The 24,315-nt window shown below is 43.8% G+C and overlaps 1 protein-coding gene and 1 long non-coding RNA gene across 4 annotated transcripts in view; one reads left to right on the top strand and one right to left on the bottom strand.

The window, feature by feature from the left end:
• Positions 1–8,209: 8,209 nt before the first annotated feature.
• LOC134296382 (uncharacterized) lies at positions 8,210–13,830 on the bottom strand. Its single transcript, XR_010003109.1, has 2 exons — positions 13,617–13,830; positions 8,210–8,942 (listed from the first exon to the last, which is right to left on the bottom strand). It is a non-coding gene; the product is annotated as an uncharacterized LOC134296382 (long non-coding RNA).
• Positions 13,820–24,315, top strand: part of phf8 (PHD finger protein 8) — a 40,280-nt gene continuing 29,784 nt past the window's right edge. For 2 of the 3 annotated variants that reach the window (XM_062971184.1, XM_008122658.3), the window contains exons 1-3: positions 13,820–14,803; positions 21,585–21,670; positions 22,912–23,032. In XM_062971184.1, the coding sequence (XP_062827254.1) occupies positions 14,706–14,803; positions 21,585–21,670; positions 22,912–23,032 (305 nt within the window). In that variant the 5' untranslated portion in view covers positions 13,820–14,705. The remainder of the gene's footprint in view (positions 14,804–21,584; positions 21,671–22,911; positions 23,033–24,315) is intronic. The other variant, XM_008122654.3, reaches the window with a different exon arrangement.

The raw sequence follows: 24,315 nt of genomic DNA, 5'->3' as shown, positions 1-24,315 counted from the left end.
AGAATGAAATTATGATTTTTGCACAAACATTTTAAAGTCTTTGCTTTAAAATATTTTTTGTTAACAGATGTCAAAACTCATTATCTTTATTTGATGTTGGAAATGGCTAGTATCTGAATATGAATTTAAAAAGCTAAAGCAGTCACCTTAGTACTACAGGATACTTGTAACCTAGTCTACCATCTAGCACAAGGAAGCTGCTATATAGAAGAGGAAAAACAAGGTGCAAAATATGGTCACTTTCAGAATTTGACATGGCTTAGATGATTTCTGTTTGGGAAATAAGATGGTGGTGACACTGGGGTCATCCATTTGTGTCTATCACGTTTACTTTGTAAGGATGCACCAAAGCTAACTGACATAAGTAGGGTCTCAAGGTGCTACTGAATGACATTCCGAGGTCTTTGCAAGAGTGGAGCTCTTGAAATATTCTTGTATTTTATTCCACTCTGTAACACTAAGGTTACACTTTCTGGAACTCAGTCTTTGGGTGATAGAAATTGAGACCTTTCTTTTAAGGTCACTGAGTCTGCATTGCACATTTGATCTCAATGGGGTATTCACCCCAATAGGTGAGAGATCATGTTTTATTATGAATTGTTGCTATGCTATTAACTTTGGGGTTGAAAAAATCTGGTGATGTTTTTTGTTCCCTCGCCGTGCACTGGACCCTAAAAGCCCATCAGAAAGGTTTCTCCTGTCATAGTAGAATATAGTCAAACTATATTAAGTTTAGATAAAGGAAACTTTCTTCTTAGGCAAATGCGTTCAAGCAGGAACAAAACCAGTCCTTTTAGCTTCTTGTACTAGGCATCAGTTCCAGGCTCTCCAAGCATATTTCTTGAAGTCCAACAGCTTTCATACAAATTTATTCCATACTGTTTGAACACGGAGCGTTGGCATACTTCTCCATAGTTTTATGACTCAGCCGGGGGGGGGGGGGGGGGGGTTAAAACCAACTTATTGACCAATAATACCTGCATATCTCTTACGAGTCTTTCATCCCATCTTGCGGCAGGAATGCAGGATTTGGGAACCACTAGCCTAGTGGTTCCCAAACTGCTACCAGTCAGTTTAACCAAAACTTCTTGAGAAACAAAAACGTCCATATATAGTTGTGATATGTATATGATACTAGAAAAGCTGCAGATCCTATGCACTAGCAGCTTTTAAAACATTTCTGGTGTGGTTTAGAATTCCACTTTTTTCTTGGATTCAGAAGCAAGTGAACCTAAGTGAACCCTTAGATCCCTGGGGGGAAATCACAGACAAGCGTTTCAACAGGGACCTGAACTCTTGTGGCAGGGAATGGGGGTATCCCAGTCCACACATCATTCATGCGTATACACTAGGGCCTGTGAAATAGGCCGCAGTGCCACTGAGAGGCCAGTTAAGGCAAACAACCAACTTTCCCCCTCATCACGTAACGTTAAAAGTAACCTAGGCTGCAAATAGAGCATACTTGGGTGTGAGCCCACTAAAATAGTGGGGCTTGCTTCTAAGTAACCATGGTTAGGATCAGGCTATAAGAATCCTAAGCAAACTACAATGTGTTCTATGTGTTGTCGAAGGCTTTCATGGCCGGGATCACAGGGTTGTTGTATGTCTTTCGGGCTGTGTGGCCATGTTCCAGAAACATTCTTCTGGAACATGGCCACACAGCCCGAAAGACATACAACAACCCTACAATGTGTTCTCTTTTGTTTTTAATTTTTAATCTAGTTAGCAGCATTTGAACCGCAGAGGTTGAATCATTATAGTAGCTAACTTACCTGACATGTATTTTGCTAAATATGCATGTTCTTCTATTTTTAATTTTTGTTTTCCCCCCACCTCCACCCCACAATCTCCTTTGTTCTGGTTTTATCTTGTGCTGATTCTTTTGAAGTCCATTCTTAATGTGTAATGAACACACACTTGGTTAGAAACCTTTCAGTCTTTAATTGCTATTTACTGGTCATTGCATAAAGGAGAGACACTGTTGCTCATTTTATAGTTAATTTTTAATTAGATTTTTTCTTTTCAATTTTGAAAGATTTCTCCCTTCCCACATGCACCTTATCTGTCTATAATATTACCCTCTCAGATGGGATGTACACTTTTTCTGACTATAACCATTGCTCTTGTATTTTGGTAGATGCTTTGTTGATAGTAACTAAATGCCTAGTAAGATTTTAAAAGTAAAAACTTCAATCTCAGTTGTTCTTTTAAGCCAGTCTTTCCCCTCACACGCCCTTCTCGAGTAACCTTGAAGTTCCATTTTACCGTATCTATATATCTATATATCTCCCCAACCACCACCACTATTAAAGATGTTTAGCTTAAGATTTTAGCTTTAAAGAGACAAACATACAAACCAATCTTTTGCCGAATGGAGTAAATCTGATTTTTTTTCTTGTTAGTGATCCCCTGTCAATTGCAAGCTCATGCTTTATTTAAATGGGATGGTGATGAGAAATTCATTGTTCCCTTCTTTTAAAAATAAATTATTTTCTTTTTATGCTATAACACTTGTTCTTAGTGGATGGATAAATGTTCTCTTTACTACCCCCCCAAACAACCTTGATAATCAAATCCCCATCTCCCCGATCCTTGCACCCCACAACAAGCTCCATAGGTTGTTGGGTTTTTTTAATCAGTGTAAGTTTGGACAGGTTGCTCTAAATCAGGGGAAACTCGCAGTAGGTTTGCAATCAGAAGGCTTGGGTGTCTTTTGGGAATGTTTTTTGCTGGTGGAATCTTGGCGCGTTGTTCATCTATTGATGATGGAGAGAGACTTACAGTGCTTAATAAAGTCTATTCTTTTAGTAAAAAAAAACCAATTGTCTCCTGTTGAGTTCTTTAAATAAGACAGTGCACATCTCCCGTGCTCCGTCCCAACTAACTGGATGTAATTTATGGTATTTTCCTGAGAAATATGAGTGGTGATTCTCTTGGCTATGATCTGCATTTCTCTCCTTATTCACCCTGGTGGGCAGCGATGACTGGAAGCAAAGTAAAATGGAAAACATGCAGACACAAAGGAGAGAGTTGCAGGATGAGGAAGCCTGATGTAGATTTCTTTTGCCCTGGCCTTCTGAATTTTACTCCTGAAGGTGAGCTGTTTTGTTGGCTGTGCCTCCTGAGCATCATCATAATAATCCTTTCTCCTGGTGGATGATTGTTTTTCCTTGCTTCCATTGTCTGATTCATCCAGTGAGAGATCAACTGTTGGCCAGCTGGTTTCCCCTCTGGTTCCCATCATAAAATTCCGCCTACCCTCTCTATATTCTGGAATTTCTGCCTACTTTTTTGAGCAGTGTGATTGTTGTAGCTTGAACTCAGTGTGATTAACCATTCAACCTTTTCCAATGAGCCCACACTTTATTTTTTTAGTGATGCTGCTTTAGTAGAGGTGTAGCCTTTCTTTTTCAAGATCAAAACACAGATGGGGTGGACGAGAGAGCAATAAAATAATGAGTGGAATTTCCTACCCTCATTCAACAAAGTTTTCAGCATGGCAGTGTATACTTAAACATCCTTTTAAGGTTAGAGTAAGTGTAATAAACATTTCCCTTTAATATAAATGTAGGGTGCTACTCCGCTTTTTTCGTTAGCATAAAAGGTTTGGAAGCCAAGCCATATGAGGAGCACATGTTTCGTTTAGAGAAAAGAAAGCCGAGAGGGGACATGATAGCCATGTTTAGATGTTTGAACAAATGTCTCATTGAGAAGGGGGCAAGATTGTTTTCTGCTGCTCTGGAGACTAGGATACAATTGAGGAATGGATTCAAATTGTAGGAAAACAGATACCATCTACACATTAGGAAGTACTTGCTGATGGTAAGAGCTGTTCGGCATTGGAATGTGCTACTCCCTAAGAACGTGGCGGAGTCTCCTTCTCTGGATGTTTTTAGGCATTGGCAGGATGGCTATCTGTTGGGGGTGCTTTGTGTGTTCCAACATGGCAGAATTTACCTGGAATACTTTGTTCAATTATGGGCATCACAGTTCAGAAGAGATATTGACAAGCTGGAAGGTGTCCAGAGAGCAATTAAAATTATCTGAAGTCTGGAGATCATGCCCTATGAAGATCGTCTTAAAGAACTGGGGGTGTATAGCCTGCAGAAGAGGTCGAGAGTAGACATGATTGCCATGTAGAAATATGTGACAGGGTGCCATAAGGAAGGGGGAGCAGGCTTGCTTTCTGCTGCCTTGGAGACTAGGGGCCCATCCACATAGCCATAGAACCCAGAATATCAATGCAGAAAATCCCAGAATATCTGCTTTGAACTGGGTTATCTCAGTCCACACTGCCATATAACCCAGCTCAAAGTAGAAAATGTGAGATTTCATGCAGCTGTGTGGAAGGGGCCTAGGACTCAATGGAGCAATGGGTTCAAATTACAGATTCCACCTGAACATTAGGAAGAACTTCCTGACTGTAAGAGCTGTTCAACAGTGGAACTCTCTGCCTCAGAGTGTCACAGAAGTTCCTTGGAGGTTTTTAAACAGACTGGGTGGCCGTCTGTCAGGGATACTTTGTGCTTTTCCTGCATGGTAGGGGGGTTGGACTAGATGGCCCATGTGGTCTCTTCCAACTCTATAATTCTATGATGGCCCTTTTGGTCTTCTCCAACTTTACAATTTTATGCCCAGCAATCCTGAATACAATTTAATGTGTAATGTCTATTAGATGGCCTTGAGCTCTGCAGTGCAACAACATTTGGAGTTCAAAACTGCAAGTCAGACATGCTTGTTGAGCTCATCACCTGGAGACTTGACAATAGATATTGATCAACTGTAAGAAATTACAAGGCCACAGGTATGGTTTGCCTGAATCATAGAGTTGGAAGAGACTACATGGGCCATCTAGTCCAACCCCTGCCATGCTGGAAAAGCACAATCAAAGTATCCCTAACAAATGGCCATCCAGCCTCTGTTTAAAAGCCTCCAAGGAAAGGGCTTTCGCCACTTTTATGATCAAAACAAGACTTGTTTTTTTTTTTGGCCTTCAATTTCCAGAAGTCCTGACAGCTGGTAAACTGGCTGGGATTTCTGAGAGTTTTAGGCCAGAAACATCTGGGGACCCTAGGTTGAGAACCGCTGCTGTAGAGCAACTCAAAGGAGTTATCCATTAGTCAGTAGGCAATAAATAGTAGAAAAAAGCAGGTCCTTATTGTGAATGGCAAATAACATGTACAGTAGAGTCTCACTTATCCAAGCTAAACAGGCCGGCAGAACCTTGGATAAGTGAATATTTTGGATAATAAGGAGATATTAAGGAAAAACCTATTAAACATCAAATTAGGTTATGATTTTACAAATTAAGCACCAAAACATCATGTTATACAACAAATTTGACAGAAAAAGTAGTTTAATACGCAGTAATGTTATGTTGTAATTACTGTATTTACGAATTTAGCACCAAAATATCATGATATATTGAAAACATTGACTGCAAAAATGGCTTGGATGATCCAGAAACTTGGATAAGCGAGGCTTGGATAAGTGAGACTCTGCTGTATATCATATTTTAATTAACCTCATGAGAGGTCTCCATACACTCACTCAGGATTTAAAACAGAAATCACAAGTTAACCTCATAATGAAAGTTAAAATAAAAACATCAGTTTTGGACATCAGATATTACAAATACTTAGCTGTAGGGTCTAATTCTGCCCTGCTGTACCACGCATGGGCAAACTTGGGCCTTCCAAGTGTTTTGGACTTCGACTCCCACAATCCCTAACACCCTCGCGCCTTCTTTCACCCCCTCAGCCGCTTAAGCTGTTAGGAATTGTGGGAGCCGAAGTCCAAAACACCTGGAAGGCCCAAGTTTGCCCATATCTGCCTCAAACTTTAGACTTCCTGCCTAAACCATGAAAGCTAATGCCGGGATAAAGAGGGACATAAACATGAATACCTCAGGAAATTCGGAAGAAAGCGGGCACAATAGTACTGTGTATCTGTTGCCACTACAAAAGGAATCTTAAGCCGCACTCCTCGCCCTGCGACAAACACGATAGCGCCACCGAGAGGCGGCTTAGCCTTGGCTGCCAATACCGGAAGAAACAGCAAGTCTCGCGCTACGTGACTGAAGTCCTCGCAGGGGATTGGCTGAACTGTGCTTTGCCACGCCGCTCCTAAGATGGCGCCCGCTGTGGGAGGAGGTAGCACTTCCTGTTCCGTTAGTGCCACCCTCAAGATGGCGGCGCCAATGCCGTTGTTGCGTCAATCGGGTTTGATCGAAACACTGAACCTCCTCGTATGATTTAACGCTTTCCTAAGCCTTCGTTGTCTTTGGAGGAGCGTTGGCGGCATTCTTTCTAGACACCTAGGCCCCTTTCACACAGCTGAATAAAATGCACTTGAAAGCAGATATTGTGAATTATCTGTCTTTATATTCTGGATGATTTGGCGGTGTTTGGAGGGCCCCTAGGTTGCACCTACACTGTAGAATGCAGTTTGACTCCATATTTATAAGGGGTATATTTATTGTATGGAGATAGATTTAAAGTTGGATTTTTATTTGAGCTACCCTGTTTCCCCAAAAATAACGACATCCCCTGAAAATAAGACCTAGCAGAGGTTTTGCTGAATTGCTAAATATAAGGCCTCCCCCGAAAGTAAGACCTAGCAAAGATTTTGTTTGGAAGCATGCCCAACGAACAGAACACCAAAGCATGCAGGATTGGTAAATGCACCTACCATAGAGTGTTGTACATGGAAATAATGGTAGTAACAAGAATCTTGATAGGATTCACAGTTTGTCTAGTTATTCTGGTTTGGGATGACAACTACTGTACAGTACATAATAAATGTTCAATATTTTTGTTCAACAATAAATGTAAATTCTTCTCAATGGAAAACTAAGACATCCCCAGAAAATAAGACCTAGCGCATCTTTGGGAGCAAAAATTAATATAAGACACTGTCTTATTTTCAGGGAAGCACGGTACAGTAGAGTCTCACTTATCCAACATAAACGGGCTGGCAGAATGTTGGATAAGCGAATATGTTGGATAATAAGGAGGGATTAAGGAAAAGCCTATTAAACATCAAATTAGGTTATGATTTTACAAATTAAGCACCAAAACATCATGTTATACAACAAATTTGACAGAAAAAGTAGTTCAATATGCAGTAATGCTATGTAGTCATTACTGTATTTACAAATTTAGTACCAAAATATCAGGATGTATTGAAAACATTGACTACAAAAATGTGTTGGATAATCCAGAACGTTGGATAAGCGAGTGTTGGATAAGTGAGACTCTACTATATCTCCATACACAGCTTTTGCACTACAGACACAGGAAAGGCTAAGCGTAGTTTAGCTAAGCTTGCGCTTTCTCCAATCCTGTTTTGCCTACACTTCAGAAACAGATGGACTGTACTTTTAACTCAGGCTGGAGCCCCTGGTGGCACAGTGCGTTAAAGCGCTGAGCTGCTGAACTTGCGTACCAAAAGGTCCCAGGTTCAAATCCCGGGAGCGGAATGAGCGCCCGCTGTTAGCCCCAGCTCCTGCCAACCTAGCAGTTCGAAAACATGCTAATGTGAGTAGATCAATAGGTACCGCTCTGGCAGGAAGGTAACGGCGCGCCATGCAGTCATGCCGGTCACATGACCTTGGAGGTGTCTACGGACAACGCCGGCTCTTCGGCTTAGAAATGGAGATGAGCAGCAACCCCCAGAGTCTGTCACGACTGGACTTATCGTCAGGGGAAAACCTTTACCTTTACCTTACCTGGATCTATCTACACTGCCCTATATCCCAGGATCTGATCCCAGATTATCTGCTTTGAACTGCATTATATGAGTCTGCGCTGCCAGATAATCTGGGATAAACGTTATCTGGGATCAGGTCCTAGAATATAGGGCAAAGTAGTTCCAGCCTGATACCTTGATGTTGTTCTTAATGGCCTTCAAACTGATTTTCGACTTACAGTAACCCCATGAATGAGGTCCCTAAATCGCACTTGGAGGTCCTCAGAACCTGCAGAATTAGGGCATTTATGACTTCTGTAATGTCACCTTTCCACCCAGAATGCCATCTTCCTCTTTCCTGTGGCCTCCAATCTTCTGTCCTTTTTCATGAGTTGTGCTTTCCTGTGATACAAACCAATTCCAACTATCTGAGATCATCTTGGCTTCCAGGGCAGTTCAGGCTTTGTTTACTCCAGGATCCATTTACTGGCCCTTTTTAGTAGTCCATGGTATCCTATAATAATAATAATCATCATCATCTTTATTTTTATATCCCGCCCCATCTCCCCAAAGGGACTCGGGGCAACTCACAACAGGGACAAGCCCGAAACAACGACACAACATATTTGACAAAAACTTAAAACATTTCAACGATACACAAAATACAATAATGGACAATACATTAAAATCCAAGCAGATAAAATCAGAGTAATTAAAAGCAAACCTAAAGAAGAAAGCGCAAAAGATGGGTTGCAGTTAAACATCAAGAAAACCAAGATCAAGGCAACCACACCTATTGATAACTGGCAAATAGAAGGAGAAAACATGGAGGCAGTGACAGAATTTATATTTCTAGGCTTGAAGATCACTGCAGATGCAGACTGCAGCCAGGAAATCGGAAGACTTTTACTTCTTGGAGAAGAACAATGGCCAACCTTGATAAAATAGTGAAGAGCAGAGACATCATACTGGCAATGAAGGTCCGTATAGTCAAAGCAATTGTATTCCCCATAGTGACTTATGGTTGCGAGAGCTGGACCATAAGGAAGGCTGAGCAAAGGAAGATAGATGCTTTTGAACTTTGGTGTTGGAGGAAAATCCTGAGTGTGCCTTGGACCGCAAGAAGATCCAACCAGTCCATCCTCCAGGAAATAATGCCCAACTGCTCACTGGAGGGAAGGATATTAGAGGCAAAGTTGAAGTATTTTGGCCACATCATGAGGAGACAGGAAAACTTAGAAAAGATCACGATGCTGGGGAAAATGGAAGGAAAAAAGAAGAGAGGTCGACCAAGGGCAAGATGTATGGACAGTATACTTGAAGTGACTGGCTTGACCTTGAAGGAACTGGGGGCGGCGACGGCCGACACGGAGCTCTGGCGTGGACTGATCCATGAGGCCACAAAGAGTCTAAAACGACTATACGACTGAGCAGCAGCAGGTAGCCTACAGAATTCTCCCATCATCACATCCCAAATGAGTCAATTTTCTTCCCATTAGCTTTCTTCTCTGTCCACTTTTCACAGCCACACTCAGGCCCTGTTCACACATCTGAATTAAATCCCACATTATCTGCTTTGAACTGGGATATATGGCAGTGTGGACTCGGATCACCCAGTTCAAAGCAGATATTGTGGGATTTTCTGCCTTGATAGTCTGAGTTATGTGGCTGTGTGGAAGGGCCCTCGGGCACCTTCTGCACTGCCATACAATCTAGATTATCAAAGTAGATAATCCACATTATCAATTTTGAACTGGATTATCTGAGTCTACATTGCCATATAATCAAGTTCAAAGCAGATAATTTGGGTCTCATATGGCAGTGTAGCTGGGGCTATAGAAACTGAGAATAGGGTGGTGTGGATCATCCTAAATCAATGGCACATCTTTAAATTTCAGCATATTGCCTACTTCAAGTCTCACACCAAAGCTGAAAGAGTAGACAGAGGATTCATCCCATCTGAAACTCTGTGGCTGCCTCCTTTCTATAGGATTCTGGGGTTTTGAGTTTAATGAGACCCAAGGCTTCTCTGGCTGAGCATTTTAAAGGCCCTCCCTAAACTCCAAGCCCCAAAATTCTGCAGGAAGAAGGCAGCCACAGGGATTCAGATGGGATGCAAACTCTTTGCCTACTCTTTAAGGCCCCTTCGAGACAGCTGCTTTGAACTGGGATATATGGCAGAGTGGACTCAGCTAACCCAGTTCAAAGTAGATATTGTTGATTATATAACTTGATATTTTGAGTTATATGGTTGTGTGGAAGGAACCACAGACAGGCCTTCGCAAACTGTAGCCCTCCAGCGATATGGGCCTCCAGCTCCCAGAAGCCCTTCCAACTGGTTCAGTGGACAGGAATTCTGGAAGTTGGGGGCCCAAATAGCTGGAGGGTCGCAGTATGCAGTGGACTATCTTAAAGGGTAGGGAACCCTTCCACACAGCCCTATATTCTAGAATATCAAGGCAGAAAATCCCACAATATCTGCTTTGAACTGGGTTATCTGAGTCCACACTGCCATATATTCCAGTTCAAAGCAGAACATATGAGATTTTATTCAGCTGTGTGGAAGGGGCGTAAATCAAGAGTACCTATCCGATCACAGTATGCTTTTACCAAGGCGACCAAAGCTGTCTCTGTCCCATAACCAGGCCTGAAACAAGATTGAGATTGTTCTAGATCAGAGTTTCTCAAACTGTGCTCCTTCAGGTGTGATTTCAGCTCTCACAATTCCTAACAGCTGGTAAGCTGGCTGGGATTTCTAGGAGCTGAAATCAAAAACATCTGGAGAAGCACAGTTTGAGAAACACTGATCTAGATAATCCGTTTCATCCAAAAAAAAACCTTGCTCAAAAAAAGGGAAGGTTGGACACTGACGAATAGTTACCCCTTATGGAGGGATTCAGGGATGGCTTTTTAAATGTAGGTTTTACAACTGCCTCCTTTAGGCTGCACACATTGAAAGGTATCCATCAACACTGGACAAGGAGAAGCCACAGTTACATTCACGGGAACTGTATCAATAGCATTCACATCAGAACGGATCTGAGTAACTTTATCTGCAAAGTGCCATGCAAATTCTTCACAGCTGGTTAGTAAATGATCAGTATTTTCTCCTTGAGGACCAGTATGTAATGTTCTTCTGACCATTCAAAACAGCTCAGTTGGGTGGTTCTTTATAGATGCAATGGTGGCAGCAATAAATGATTTGTCAGCAAAAGCCTGTCTAACATGTTTGGCGTCTCAGCAAGTATCTGTCTAATATGTCTGTAATCTGAATTATGTTCTACATACGATTCATTTATTAACTAAAGGCATAACAACTCACTGCTTACTTAAGAGGAGCAGCATTGTAGGTAGCTCTCTTGCTTACTGGAAGTCCAAAATTATCCTTGACAGAGAATTATAACTGCTCACAGTAATAATTTCTGTTGCAATTGTTCAAAGTTCCCTAAAATCATAGAGTTGGAAGAGACTCCAAGGGCTAACCCCATTCTGTCTGACAGGAACACAGAATCAAAGCACTCCTGACAGATGACCATCCAGCCTCAATTTAAAAGACTCCAGAGAAGGAGACTCCACCATTCTGAGGCAGCAGCACATTTCACATCAGAACAGCTCTTAGGGCCCTTCCAGACAGGCCCTATATTCCAGGATCTGATCCAAGGTTTTCTGTTTATCCCAGATTATCTGGCAGTGCAGACTCATATAATCCAGTTTAAAGCAGAAAACCTGGGATCAGATCCTGGGATATAGGGTCTGTCTGGAAGGGCCCACAGCTGTATAAAATCCACATTGAACTGGATTATATGACACTGTGGACTCAAATCATCCAATTCAAAGCAGATATTGTGGATTACCTGCCTTGATATTCGGGGATATTTGGTTGTGTGGAAGGGCCCTATGTTCACACTGCCATATAATCCAGTTCAGTGTGGATTTCATACAACTGTGTAGAAGGGGCCTTGATGCATGAAGGATGGCTAATAAAGAGCCCTTCCGCACAGCCATATAACCCAGAATATCAAGGCAGACAATCCACAGTATCTGCATGGAACTAGGTTATCTGAGTCCACACTGCTATATAAGCTTTATTTAGGTTGTATATGCAAGGTCACCTAATGTGTGTCTCTGGGAACTTCTAAGGACCCTTCCACACAGCCCTATATCCCAGAATATCAAAGCAGAAAATCCCACATCTGAGTATAGACTCAGATAACCCAGTTCAAAGCAGATATTGTGGGATTTTCTGCCTTGATATTCTGGGCCCTAAGATAAAAGCTTCAGGTGTCTCTATTGTTCTGGTAAAGGGGGAAACATGGGGAAACATGGGGTGAAGGCTTTCATGGCCTTCAAGGCTTTCATAGCCTGGGTTGCTGTGAGTTTTCCGGGCTGTATGGCCATGTTCCAGAAGCATTCTCTCCTGATGTTTTGCCCACATCTATGGCAGGCATCCTCAGAGGTTGTGAGGTTTGTTGCAAACTAAGCAAGTGGGGTTTACATATTAGGGTGGGAGAAAGAACTCTTGTCCGCTGTTGCCCAGTCCTTTTATAGTTCATTAGGTCCATTTTGAGGGCCCTTGGTGGCACAGTGTGTTAAAGCGCTGAGCTGCTGAACTTACGAACCAAAAGATCCCAGGTTCAAATCCCGGGAGCGGAATGAGCGCCTGCTGTTAGCCCCAGCTCCTGCCAACCTAGCAGTTCGAAAACATGCAAATGTGAGTAGATCAATAGGTACTGCTCCGGCGGGAAGGTAACGGCGCTCCATGCAGCCATGCTGGCCACATGACCTTGGAGGTATCTACGGACAACGCCGGCTCTTTGGCTTAGACATGGAGATGAGCACCAACCCCCAGAGTCGAACACGACTGGACTTAACGTCAGGGGAAACCTTTACCTTTATCTTAGTTCCATTTTAGTACTCCTGGTCATTGGATTCTTGAACCTCGCCTGATGGCGTTTCGATGTATTTGGTTTTATATTTTATTTTTAGTGTGTTTTATCAGGGTTTCTGTATTTTATGATGTTTTTATTTTTATTTCCTATTTGTATTTTATTAATTTTTATTAATTTGTTGTCATTTTGTTTATTAAGTTAGTTAGGTTGTTTACATTGTCTAATGTGCCTTGTCCTGACCAAAACTGTATGGTTTTCTTTTGACATTGAATGATTACCATATTTTTGGAAACCGCCCTGAGTCCCTTCGGGGAGGTAGGGCAGTCTATAAATAAAGTTTATTATTATTATTAATGTTGCAATTGGCCACCTTGATTAGCATTGAATGGCCTTGCAGCCTGGCTGCTTCCTGCCTGGGGGAATCCTTTGTTGGGAGGTGTTAGCTGGCCCTCATTGTTTCCTGTCTGGAATTCCTGTACTGTTTGGTTTTCTTTTGACATTGAATGGTTGCCATATTGTTGGAAACTGCCCTGAGTCCCTTCGGGGAGATAGGGCGGTCTATTAATAAAGTTTATTGTAATTATCAAGTTGTTTTTTTTTTTGTGTGTGTGTCAGGAGCAACCGGAGTTGCTTCTGGAGAGAATTGGCCGTCTGCAAGGACGTTGCCCAGGGGACGCCCAGATGTTTTTGATGTTTTTACCATCCTTGTGGGAGGCTTCTCTCATGTCCCCGCATCCGTGCTCTCCCCGGGTGAGATTTGAACCTGGCAGCCTTCAGGTCAGCAACCCAACCTTCAAGTCACAAGGCTTTTATCCCCTAGGCCACTGGAGGCTCCAGTTGATTAGCATTGAATGGCCCTGCAGCTTCAAAACCTGGCAGCTTCTTGCCTGGGGGAATCTTTGTTGGGAGGTGTTAGCTGGCCCTCATTGTTTCCTGTTTGGAATTCCTCTGTTTTCAGACTGTTGTTCTTTATTTACTGTTCTGATTTTAGAGTTTTTAAAATAGTGATAGCCAGATTTTGTTTTTGTTCAAACTTACAGCAACCAATGAGGGTGAACATTTTCGAAATGAACCCGCGTTCAGAGGCCGGCCTTGACTGTTCTTCTATACTGCGAGCAGTTCTATGTGTCTCCATTGCGGCTCCCTCTCCAAGATGGCGGATGCGGTCCCCGCGCGGCTTTGGCTCTGGCCACGCTCAAGATGGCTCCCTCGACGCCCCGCAACGTGCCTCCCCTAAGATGGCCGCTGGCTCCTCCCCCCTCCTCTCCCTCTCCTTTCCCTTGTTTTGAATAAACTTTCTGGGGAAGCCGGAGGGGGAAACCAGGACCGTGGGCCTCGCGGAGGCCTCTGGAGCCGCGGAGAAGCCCAAGGAGCCGCTTGACCCTGAGAAGGCCGCCGTCCCCGCTCTGGAGTAGAGCCTGCCTCCCGGGAGACGGTTCCGGGACCCGGCCCTGGGAATCACCAGCGCTTCGGGTCTGGCTCCAGGCCTTGGAGAGAGACGAAGGGGCGCCCTCCGATCCTGGGGACGGAGGGCCCCGAAACAAAACTCTTGGGGGCAAAGAGGTGGGAGCGAGGCTCGTCGCCTTTCCTGGAAGCAACCAAAGCCGAACTTGGTTCTGCCCCAAACGCTCCTTTGTCAGCCTTGACCATTTCTTCTGGAAAGTGAAGACTGAGGGGAAAAGTTGGACGTTCTGAAGTGGATCCTTCCTCCCAAATATACCTGGGAATCTTGCTCCAGAAACAAAGGTCATCCTTTTTATTTTTAGGAGAGGGAAAAAAAGAGCCTGAAGTTCTCAGCATGTGTTTTGTGGAAAAAAGGAAGAGCTGAGAGCAGGTTGGAGAGATTGTGCAGATTCTTGAAGGAACCTATAAAAGTTTAGGTTGCCTAGAGACACTCTGCAGGTGATGCCCCTTATTTTTAGGGGCCTGCGAAAGAGAAGAGGCAGACCTGGACAGAATTTTGCACTCAACATTGGTGATCCTGATGTGGATGAAACATCGAGGGCCCCCTTACTAACTGGGGGACACAGAGACTTGACTTCGGACTTGAGGATGAATGGCTGTAGCAGGCCAACCGTCTTCTGATTCCTGAGGCGCCTTCCTTGCCTTGGAGGGGAAGCAGCCACCATGGCCTCTGTCCCGGTGTATTGTCTCTGCCGCCTGCCCTACGATGTCACCCGCTTCATGATCGAGTGTGACGTTTGCCAGGACTGGTTCCACGGCAGGTGAGCAGGAACCTCATTGGGAGGCAACAGTGTCAATGGGGTGGGAACCATTCTTGACTACTTACTGTCCTTGCCGTGGTGAGGGGGCTTGCGTGTTCCGATGAACCTGTGGGCACTGGAGTGATGCACTCCCAGGAGTGGCCGCAGGGGAGGTTCCAGACCAAGCACAATCCGAAGACCCAAAGACCTCAACGGCGGAGCAGGCGGAGGATAACATGGTACATGTTACAACGGCTGTGAAGGCGGAAGAAGGCTGCAACAGACTGAGAAGCCACTGTCGTTGTGTTAACCACACCACTGCTGGAACCTCACTCTGTGAAGACTGTGTGTTGACCGGCCGTGCACCGACCTCCACACATTAAAAAAAATCACGCACAGGCGTCTTCCAACAAAAATAAAAACAAACCTACAAAAGTCCCATGGCGATCAGCGAGTGGCGACGGGGGCAGGACTGTGAAATCTGGAAGCCCCTAGTCACAGACTGGCACATGGGCGGTGGATATGGACTCAGTCGTTCTACCTCAAGGACCGAGGCAGTTGAGTAGTCCGGCAGCTGTATCCATGACTGAGCAGCCCTTTTTAGGATCCGCTCTGCTCACCCCACACGGGGAAGGGGCTAGAAAAGGTGCCCTAAACATAGTCTGCCTCTCCTACCCTGACTGGACTGCCGCGTCCAGAGGGGTCACCACTCTGCGGCCAAAAAAGAAAAATGAACTTTGGAACATGGAACGTACGGACATTGTTAGATAACACTGACAGCGAGCGCCCCGAACGCAGGACTGCTCTCATTGCAAGAGAGCTGGGACGCTTCAAGATCGACATAGCAGCCCTTCAGGAGACCCGGAGAGCAGGAGAGGGGCAGCTGAAGGAAGAAAAGGGAGGCTACACCTTCTTCTGGAAGGGACTACCTGAAGAAGAGCGAAGAAGAATACACGGAGTTGGCTTTGCTATCAGAAACGACCTGGTGAAGCACCTGACTGAAGCACCCACTGGCATCAACGAACGACTTTCAACCCTCCGAATTAACCTTGCCAAAAACCAACAGGCAACCATCATATGCGCCTATGCACCAACTCTAGATGCTGACGAAGACATCAAGGAAAAATTTTACTGTCAGCTGGATACCATCCTATCGGAGATACCTAAGGAGGACAAAATCATCCTCCTGGGGGACTTTAACGCAAGAGTCGGAAGGGACTCTGACCTGTGGCCAGGGATCATAGGAAAAGACGGGGTCGGAAACAGCAACTCGAATGGCATCTTGCTTCTCACCAAATGCGGAGAGCACAACCTTGTCATCACCAACACGCTCTTCCGCCAGAAAAACAAGCTCAAGACATCATGGAAGCACCCTCGGTCAAAGCATTGGCACCTCCTGGACTATGTTATCACACGTGCCAGAGACCGCCGCGATGTGCTTCTCACAAGAGCCATGACAGGTACTGATGACTGCTGGACAGACCACAGGCTAATCCGATCCACGATGGCTATCAAGATCGTCCCCAAACGCAGACTCCAAGGAAGAAAAACAAGGCGAAAAATGAACACCCAAGCCCTTCAGGAGCCCTCCAAACGAGCCCTTCTCCAAACAACACTCAAAGATCATCTACCCACAGAACACCCCGAAAATGTTGAGGAACATTGGAACAAACTGAAGACCTCCATCATCACAGCCTGCGAAGAAAGCATTGGATACCTAACTAAGAAACATCAAGACTGGTTTGATGATAACGACAAAGAGATCCAACAGCTGATTGATAACAAAAGGAAAGCCTTCCAAACATGGCAGAGAGACACCAACTGTGCTGCCAAGAAAAAGATCTATGCCAGTGCAAAAGCTGAGGTCCAAAGAAGGACCAGAGAACTCAAGAACATCTGGTGGACAAAGAAGGCTGAAGAAATCCAACACCTTGCAGATACCCATGACGCTCAGGGATTTTTCAAAGCCACAAAGATCATTTATGGACCAAGAAACCATGGCATACAGCCCCTACGCTCATCAGATGGAACCAAAATTCTGAAGGACAAAACATCAATTGCACTACGTTGGAAAGAGCACTACCAGAACCTGCTGAATCGCAGCTCCAATGTGGCCGAAGAGACCCTCTCACAAATCCCGCAACAACAAACCAGGGATGAGCTTGCAGCACTGCCTAGTTTGGAAGAAGTCAGCAATGCCATCAGCCAACAAAAAAACAACAAAGCTAGCGGACCTGATGGGATTCCCGCTGAAATCTTCAAAGAAGGTGGACCTGAGCTGATGCAACAACTCCACCAGCTCATTGAAAAGGTGTGGATGACCGAGAAAATCCCAGCAGACTTCAAGGATGCCACCATCATCACCCTTTTCAAGAAAGGGGACAGAACAGACTGCGGGAACTATCGTGGTATCTCCCTTCTAACCTCCGCCGGGAAAATCCTCGCAAGAATCCTTGCAAACCGCCTTCTCCCTGTCTCAGAAGACACCCTCCCAGAATCCCAGAATGGCTTCCGCCCCTCCAGAGGAACAGTGGACATGATCTTCACTGCTCGACAGCTCCAAGAAAAATGCAGGGAACAAAACCAACCTCTGTACATGGCATTCATTGACCTTGCAAAGGCATTCGACACAGTGAATCGCAGCGCTCTCTGGACCATCCTCCAAAAAATCGGGTGCCCTGACAAATTTGTGAACATCCTGCGGCTCCTCCATGATGACATGATGGCAACAGTCTTGGACAGCAACGGCTCCCAAAGTGACCCATTTAAGGTTGAATCAGGTGTCAAGCAGGGATGTGTTATTGCCCCCACCTTATTTTCCATCTTCATCGCTATGATACTTCACCTTGTTGATGGGAAGCTTCCCACCGGAGTGGAAATCATCTATCGGACAGATGGCAAGCTATTTAACCTCAGCAGACTGAGAGCCAAAACCAAGGTCACCACAACATCTGTTATAGAACTCCAATATGCTGATGACAACGTAGTCTGTGCGCGTTCAGAAGAAGACCTACAAGCCACTCTAAACACCTTCGCAGAAGCATACGAGAAGCTCGGCCTCTCACTGAACATCGAGAAAACCAAAGTGCTCTTCCAACAGGCACCAGCTAATCCCTCTGCAAAGCCAGGAATACAGCTTAACGGTGCAACATTAGAAAATGTTGACCATTTCCGCTACCTTGGTAGCCACCTCTCCACAAAAGTCAACATCGACACTGAAATACAACACCGCCTGAGCTCTGCGAGTGCAGCATTTTTCCGTATGAAGCAGAGAGTGTTCGATGACCGGGACATCCGTAGAGAGACCAAGGTGCTTGTTTATAAAGCCATTGTCCTCCCAACCCTGCTCTATGCCTGCGAAACGTGGACTGTGTACAGACGTCACACCAAACTCCTGGAGCGTTTCCATCAGCGTTGTCTCAGGAAAATCCTGCAAATCTCTTGGGAAGACAGGCGGACAAATGTCAGCGTGCTTGAGGAAGCAAAGACCACCAGCATTGAAGCGATGCTCTTACGCCATCAACTCCGTTGGACTGGCCACGTTGTCCGAATGCCCGATCACCGTCTCCCAAAGCAGCTCCTCTACTCTGAACTCAAGAATGGGAAACGGAATGTTGGAGGGCAGGAAAAGAGATTTAAAGATGGGCTCAAAGCCAACCTTAAAAACTGTGGCATAGACACTGAGAACTGGGAAGCCCTGGCCCTTGAGCGCTCTAATTGGAGGTCAGCTGTGACCAGCAGTGCTGCGGAGTTTGAAGAGGCACGAACGGAGGGCTTAAGGGAGAAACGTGCCAAGAGGAAGGAGCGTCAAGCTAACCCCGACCGGGACCGCCTTCCACCTGGAAACCGATGTCCTCACTGCGGGAGAATATGCGGGTCAAGAATCGGTCTCTTCAGTCACCTAAGAACACACGCCCAAGATACCAAGGTTGGAAGACCATCGTCCTCGAACGACGAGGGATCGCCTAAGTAAGTAAGTAAAGTAAGTAAGTAAGTACTTACTGTCCAAGGCAGGCATGGGCAAACTTCATCCTTCTAGGTGTTTTGGACTTCAACTCTTGCCCATGCTGGTCCAAGGGATGGCAGGTCAGTTGCGGGGCACTCCGCTACAGCAAGGCGAGGAGAATCTATTTATTTACAGTATTTATATTCCGCCCATCTCACCCCAAAGGAGACTCAGGGCAAATGACAGAACATACATATACTGCAAACATTCAATACACAGACAAGACAGACAATTGTACATACCGTGTTCCCCCGAAAATAAGACCGTGTATTATATTAATTTTTGCTCCCAAAGATGTGCTAGGTCTTATTTTCAGGGAATGTTTATTTTTCCATGAAGAAGAATTCACATTTATTGTTGAATAAAAAAATGAACATTTATTATATACTGTAAAGTAGTTGTCATCACAAACCAGCATAACCAGACAAACTGTGAAATCCTATCAAGAATTTCTTGTTACTGTACTACCATTATTTTCATGTACATCAATCTATGGTACGTACATTTACGAATCCTGCATGCTCTGGTGTTCTGTTCGGCAGGCATGTTTCCAGGCAAAATGTTTGCTAGGTCTTCCTTTTGGGGGAGGCCTTATATTTAGAAATTCAGCAAAACCTCTACTAGGGCTTATTTTCAGGGGATGTCTTGTTTTTGGGAAACAGAGTAGAAGTAGGTATATATAGGCTTTCCCCCCATCCTCGACATCTCAAAAGCTTGTGCTCGGTTCTGGGCACCAGAAACCACAACTCCAAATGGGGTGGCATAACTCTGCGCCCCATTTTCAAAAATTGTCAGTCCAGTTCTTTTGAGTAGCAATTTACATACATCATTGTTATGTGCCTGACATACGGTGACCCTGCCACAGGGTTTACTGGGGTCTGAGAGTGTGTGATTTGACTGGGTCATGCCTGAGCTAGGATTTGGATCAACTTTTCACCACTCATGATCCCTTCTCCTGAAGAAATTCTTTCACAACCCCGGATAAATAGGTACAGTATACAAAATAGGTATAAAACCAAATATTTGCTGATAATAAATCAGCATTTGTGAAGCTTGCTAAACAGGCCAATTTTCCATTTTGTGACATGAAGCTGAACTATCTTCTGCAGAGCCCACTGTAAAGCCTGCACATTGTTGGTAACAGATTTGTGTAAATGTCTAGGTGGTGTTTAGAAGCACTTTACTGTTTCCAATTTTTGTGACCTCCAACATTGAGCTGAGGGGACCCCATTTGTCGTTGGAACCCACAGTTTAAGAAGCAGTGCTCTAGAGCAGTGGTTCCCAACCTTTGGGCCTCCAGGTGTTTTGAATTTCAGCTCCCACAGTTCCTAACAACTGATAAGCTGGCTGGGATTTCTGGGAGTTGAAGTTTAAAACACCTGGAGGCCCAAAGGTTGGGAACCACTGCTCTAGAGTCACAGTCCATGCTCAAACCATTATGCCCCACATTCTGTCATTTATGTGCACACCTATATCAATGATAAGTCCTCCCTTTTTTCTGTCCGTACTTGCCTTCAAATCAACTTTGACTTATTCCATGCATGAGAGACTTTCAAATCACCCTGTCATCAACAGCCCTGCTCAGCTCTTGCGAACACAGGGCATCCTTGGCTGTATCTATCCATCTGTAATGTAGTCTTCCTCTTTCCCTGCTGCCTTTCACCTTATTGAGCAATGTTGTCTTTTCTAGTGAGTCACGTATTTTAATGAGATGGTGAAAGTACTACAGTCTAAGTCCTTTGCAGTTGTTACTTAGTAGTAAGCTGTGTGTGCACGTGGAGGCATAGCGATGGTTGCCAGGAATGGATTTGGGCAACTGTGTCACTGATGATAGAAATGTGACTCCAGGAGCAGACTGCATGTAAACACCTAACACACAACTGGTATGCCTCAAACCAGAAAATGTGTGACCTTCCAGATATTGTTGATGGGAGTAGTTTTTTCAACCATACCTAATGAATCCCAAGTTCTCCCACCTTCTGGCAGTGCCGAGACCTGAAATACATCATCCACCATCCACCCCAACGCAAATATGTGATGTTCCTGTAGTTGTTGGGTGACAGATCTTCAGCTAAATGTGGATTAGCACTCCCGTGTTTCTTTACTGTTGATCATGATGGTTGGGACTTCTAGCAATTAAAGCCAAAACATTTGGTGAGCTAAAGGTTCCCTGTTCAGTCCTTAGTAACTGTTATGGGATGAACAGGAGCAGTTGCTGTAGAATGTAAGACCCAAATGTCTTGTTTTCAATGCATGTTTCAGTTCCATTTAGCTTCCTTATGCATATTAATGAAGTAGGTTTTTGTACCTGAACATGCAACAAATCTGTATTGTGCTGGGTCACGTGTTCTAGCCAATACTAACAATTCCAAGTAGTAGTGACCTCATGCAAGGCCTACTAAAGAGCTATGTTAAATGTCATCTATATGTGATATTAAAATAGACAACAGCAGTTTCATTACCAGCTTAGAGAAAGGTGTGTCTTTTTAAACCTGAGAGAAAGGTATTGAAAAGCAGAGTGCTTTATATTTTAATTAGACTTTTGGGTTTAATTCCAATATGTTATCAAGATGTGTACTGGAGTTTAGAGAGGCATAGATATTTACTCTGTGAGCTGTGCAGATATGGAAAATACAAAATAAGTCTGAGTTTCACTGGCATCAAAGTTGCAAGGGGGGATGTTCTGGGCCTTTGCATGGCTATCATAGGTGGTTTTGGAAAGGACTTTTGGGTCACAAGAAAAACAAGAATGTTGCTTTTCGAAGATGAGTGTGACTGTATTTTCTTTTTTCAAAGCTGTGTTGGAGTAGAAGAGGATGCGGCAGCTAACATTGACCTGTATCACTGTCCCAACTGCCAGCTACTTCATGGACCATCTGTCAGTAAGTTCTGTTCCTGCTGAGGTTCTGGTCATCTTGGCTTTTGTATAAAAATAGAATCAAAGTATACTTATTTTCTGCATGATTGCTGTCTGATCACAAATCACAACATCTACAATATTTTTCAGATTCCTATGGATTCAGAATGGTATGGTTTAAAAAATGAAGAAGTTTGTAATCCCTATACTGTATTCAGCAAAGCTTTATAATGTGAAAGCACAGCCTGTATAGAAGGTTGTCAGGAGCTTTATGTTTTTTTGTTTATGCTTTTAGTGGGTGCCCTTCCCAACATCCATACTCTCTATTTTACCTCCATATGCTGCTCTATGATTTTAAGGTTCAATTTTGTTTCATTTGTAATTGGTTAGTGTTTACCTTTTGAATAATAAACATGTCTTTATCAAAGTTTCTTTGCCTGCTTCTGCACCTGAATCAATTTATATAAGCAAATTGATAAAATGTGCATAACCTGCTTCAATTTCTATGATCCCTGAATTTTTGCTGTGTATTTTCATAACTTGCTCATATTTAACGTATTTATTAATTTTCATAACCTGTGTCTACCTTGAATTGCTGACATAAAGACTAGAAACATAGGATTAAAAAAAGATATTGGAAGTTCTCATGAAGCTGGATTCAGTTCTACTATTATACTATGTGGTTTCTTTGTACTCTAGATTGAACATTGTAACATAAGCATGCACCCCTTGCTAATGGATCCAATGACCTAAGCAATGCCGAGTATTCAGTATCAACAGACCTTGATTTTTAATCAGTGTGGGTATAAAGAAACTTCCAACAATGCTAGTTTGGAAATTACTTAACTATAAAAGAAAGATATTATGTTTAGAAGATTGGTGTCCCCAGTTTAGGCAGGTACTTTAAAGGGTAGTAAGTCATACTCTTCAATGTCTTAGGATGAATTCTTGTCTGGAGGTCTTTTAGCCAGAGATGTTGATTAGGATGGATGCCTGCCAGATGCAGTATGTCTTAGAGTGAGACAAAAAGAGTTAGTTTTTGAACTATTAATCCCATAACCATACCAAGTTGAGAATTCTGTGAGTTGTAGTCCAAGAAGGCACTGTTCCCAATCTCTACTTTCTAGCACATCTCTTTAGCATAGCTTCATTCATGTACAAGCCTTGTTGATGTAATACGTATAAAGGAAAAGGCAAAAGCTACCTGCTTTTGCCTTTTCCTTTATCCTTTTGTTATTGATTTCCTCTTCCTCTCTTTCCCCTCAGTGAAACGACGCCGGGGGACCTCAAAGCATCCGGACTCCTCTGTGAGCAAAGAGGTTGGCAAGACTGTGAAGACAGGCAGTACTCAATTTGTCAAGGAACTTCGCAGCAGGACGTTTCCTAGGTGGGCAGTTACACATGTTCTTCTCTGGGTCACTCAAGAAAAAAAGCAAGAGAGTCATTGCCTAAAACCATATTGGTGTATGATTGGGTTCTAGATATAACAAAGCTTTTGCTCTGATAAGCCAGGAAGGTATTTCTCTGCTTGGCAATTCTCAGCAGGAGAAAATGAATAAATGATAGATTAATAACTTCAGGAGTCTCCTAAACATGATTCAGACATTTGGTCTTGGATTCTTGTGCTCCAGGCCCATCTCTTGCATAACTGAAATACCTTCTCCCCTGTTCTGGGTCAAAGAAAGGCTCCATGAGGCCTTCCAGAGGCTATTCGAATGCTACTTCCATCATCCCTGACTATTGCCCTTAGTGGCTAAGACGGATGGGAGCTAACTTTGGAGTGCTGCATATTTCCCACCCAGGATTCAATGTAGGGGTGTGCAAAGTGTGGCCATGGGCCACATACAGGCCTTAGAACTCAAAATATGGTTCTTGAAGCCCTCCAATGTCCCAGACACCACCAAAATTATTTGGGGGTATACTTGGGGGTATCTTTCTTCTGAAAGGTGGCCAATTTGGCTTAAAACTGACCACAAATACAGTGGTTTACTCACCCTTTTGCCCCATCAGCTGATTTTGCAAAGAGCCACACTCAGTCAGGTGATACGATATCAATTTTATTGTGCTAAAGAGCAACAGTGCTGCTCATAGTAGTGGAGAGGCAGCATGGGAGAGGAAATTTGACCTAGTCCTGGTTTAATGGGATGCTGTCTAAAGCAAAACAAAACAAAAAAACCCCAAAACAAGTAATTGTTTGTCTCTTGAGGAGGAAAGTGATGGTATTCTTCCTAAGGGAAAGAACTTTTTCCTCCCCCAGAGAACTTGGCAGGTGCAAGAGTAAAACGTAGTGCATTGACAGTTTGCTGTACTGAATTTGTTGAATTCACAGTGCTTAGGGTTTCTTAGGTCTGTTGCTCCTTTTTAGGAATTTGCTGAGCTTGTAAAAGTTACTGTGCAGGCTGGGGATTGTGGGAGTTGTAGTCCTAGAAAATAACTTTTACAGGCTCGTCACATATCAAACACCAGCCTTTTGTTAAACTGAAAACTGTGACATATACAGAGCAGATCAAGAGAACAGCTCCTTAAGCAACCTGATACTTTCTTGAATACAGGTTGTTTCTGGCTCAAAAGCTCTTCTTTGTTTTACAAATTGGATGTCTTCTTGTTTTCTGCCTTTCTTTCAGCACTGACATAAGTGGCTCTTTGGGGAATCTCTGTACATCTGCTCAA

This window comes from Anolis carolinensis, chromosome 2 (assembly GCF_035594765.1).
Source record: "Anolis carolinensis isolate JA03-04 chromosome 2, rAnoCar3.1.pri, whole genome shotgun sequence".
In the NCBI taxonomy this organism is placed as follows: Eukaryota; Metazoa; Chordata; class Lepidosauria; order Squamata; family Dactyloidae; genus Anolis; species Anolis carolinensis.
This window is presented reverse-complemented; position numbering and strand designations above follow the sequence as displayed.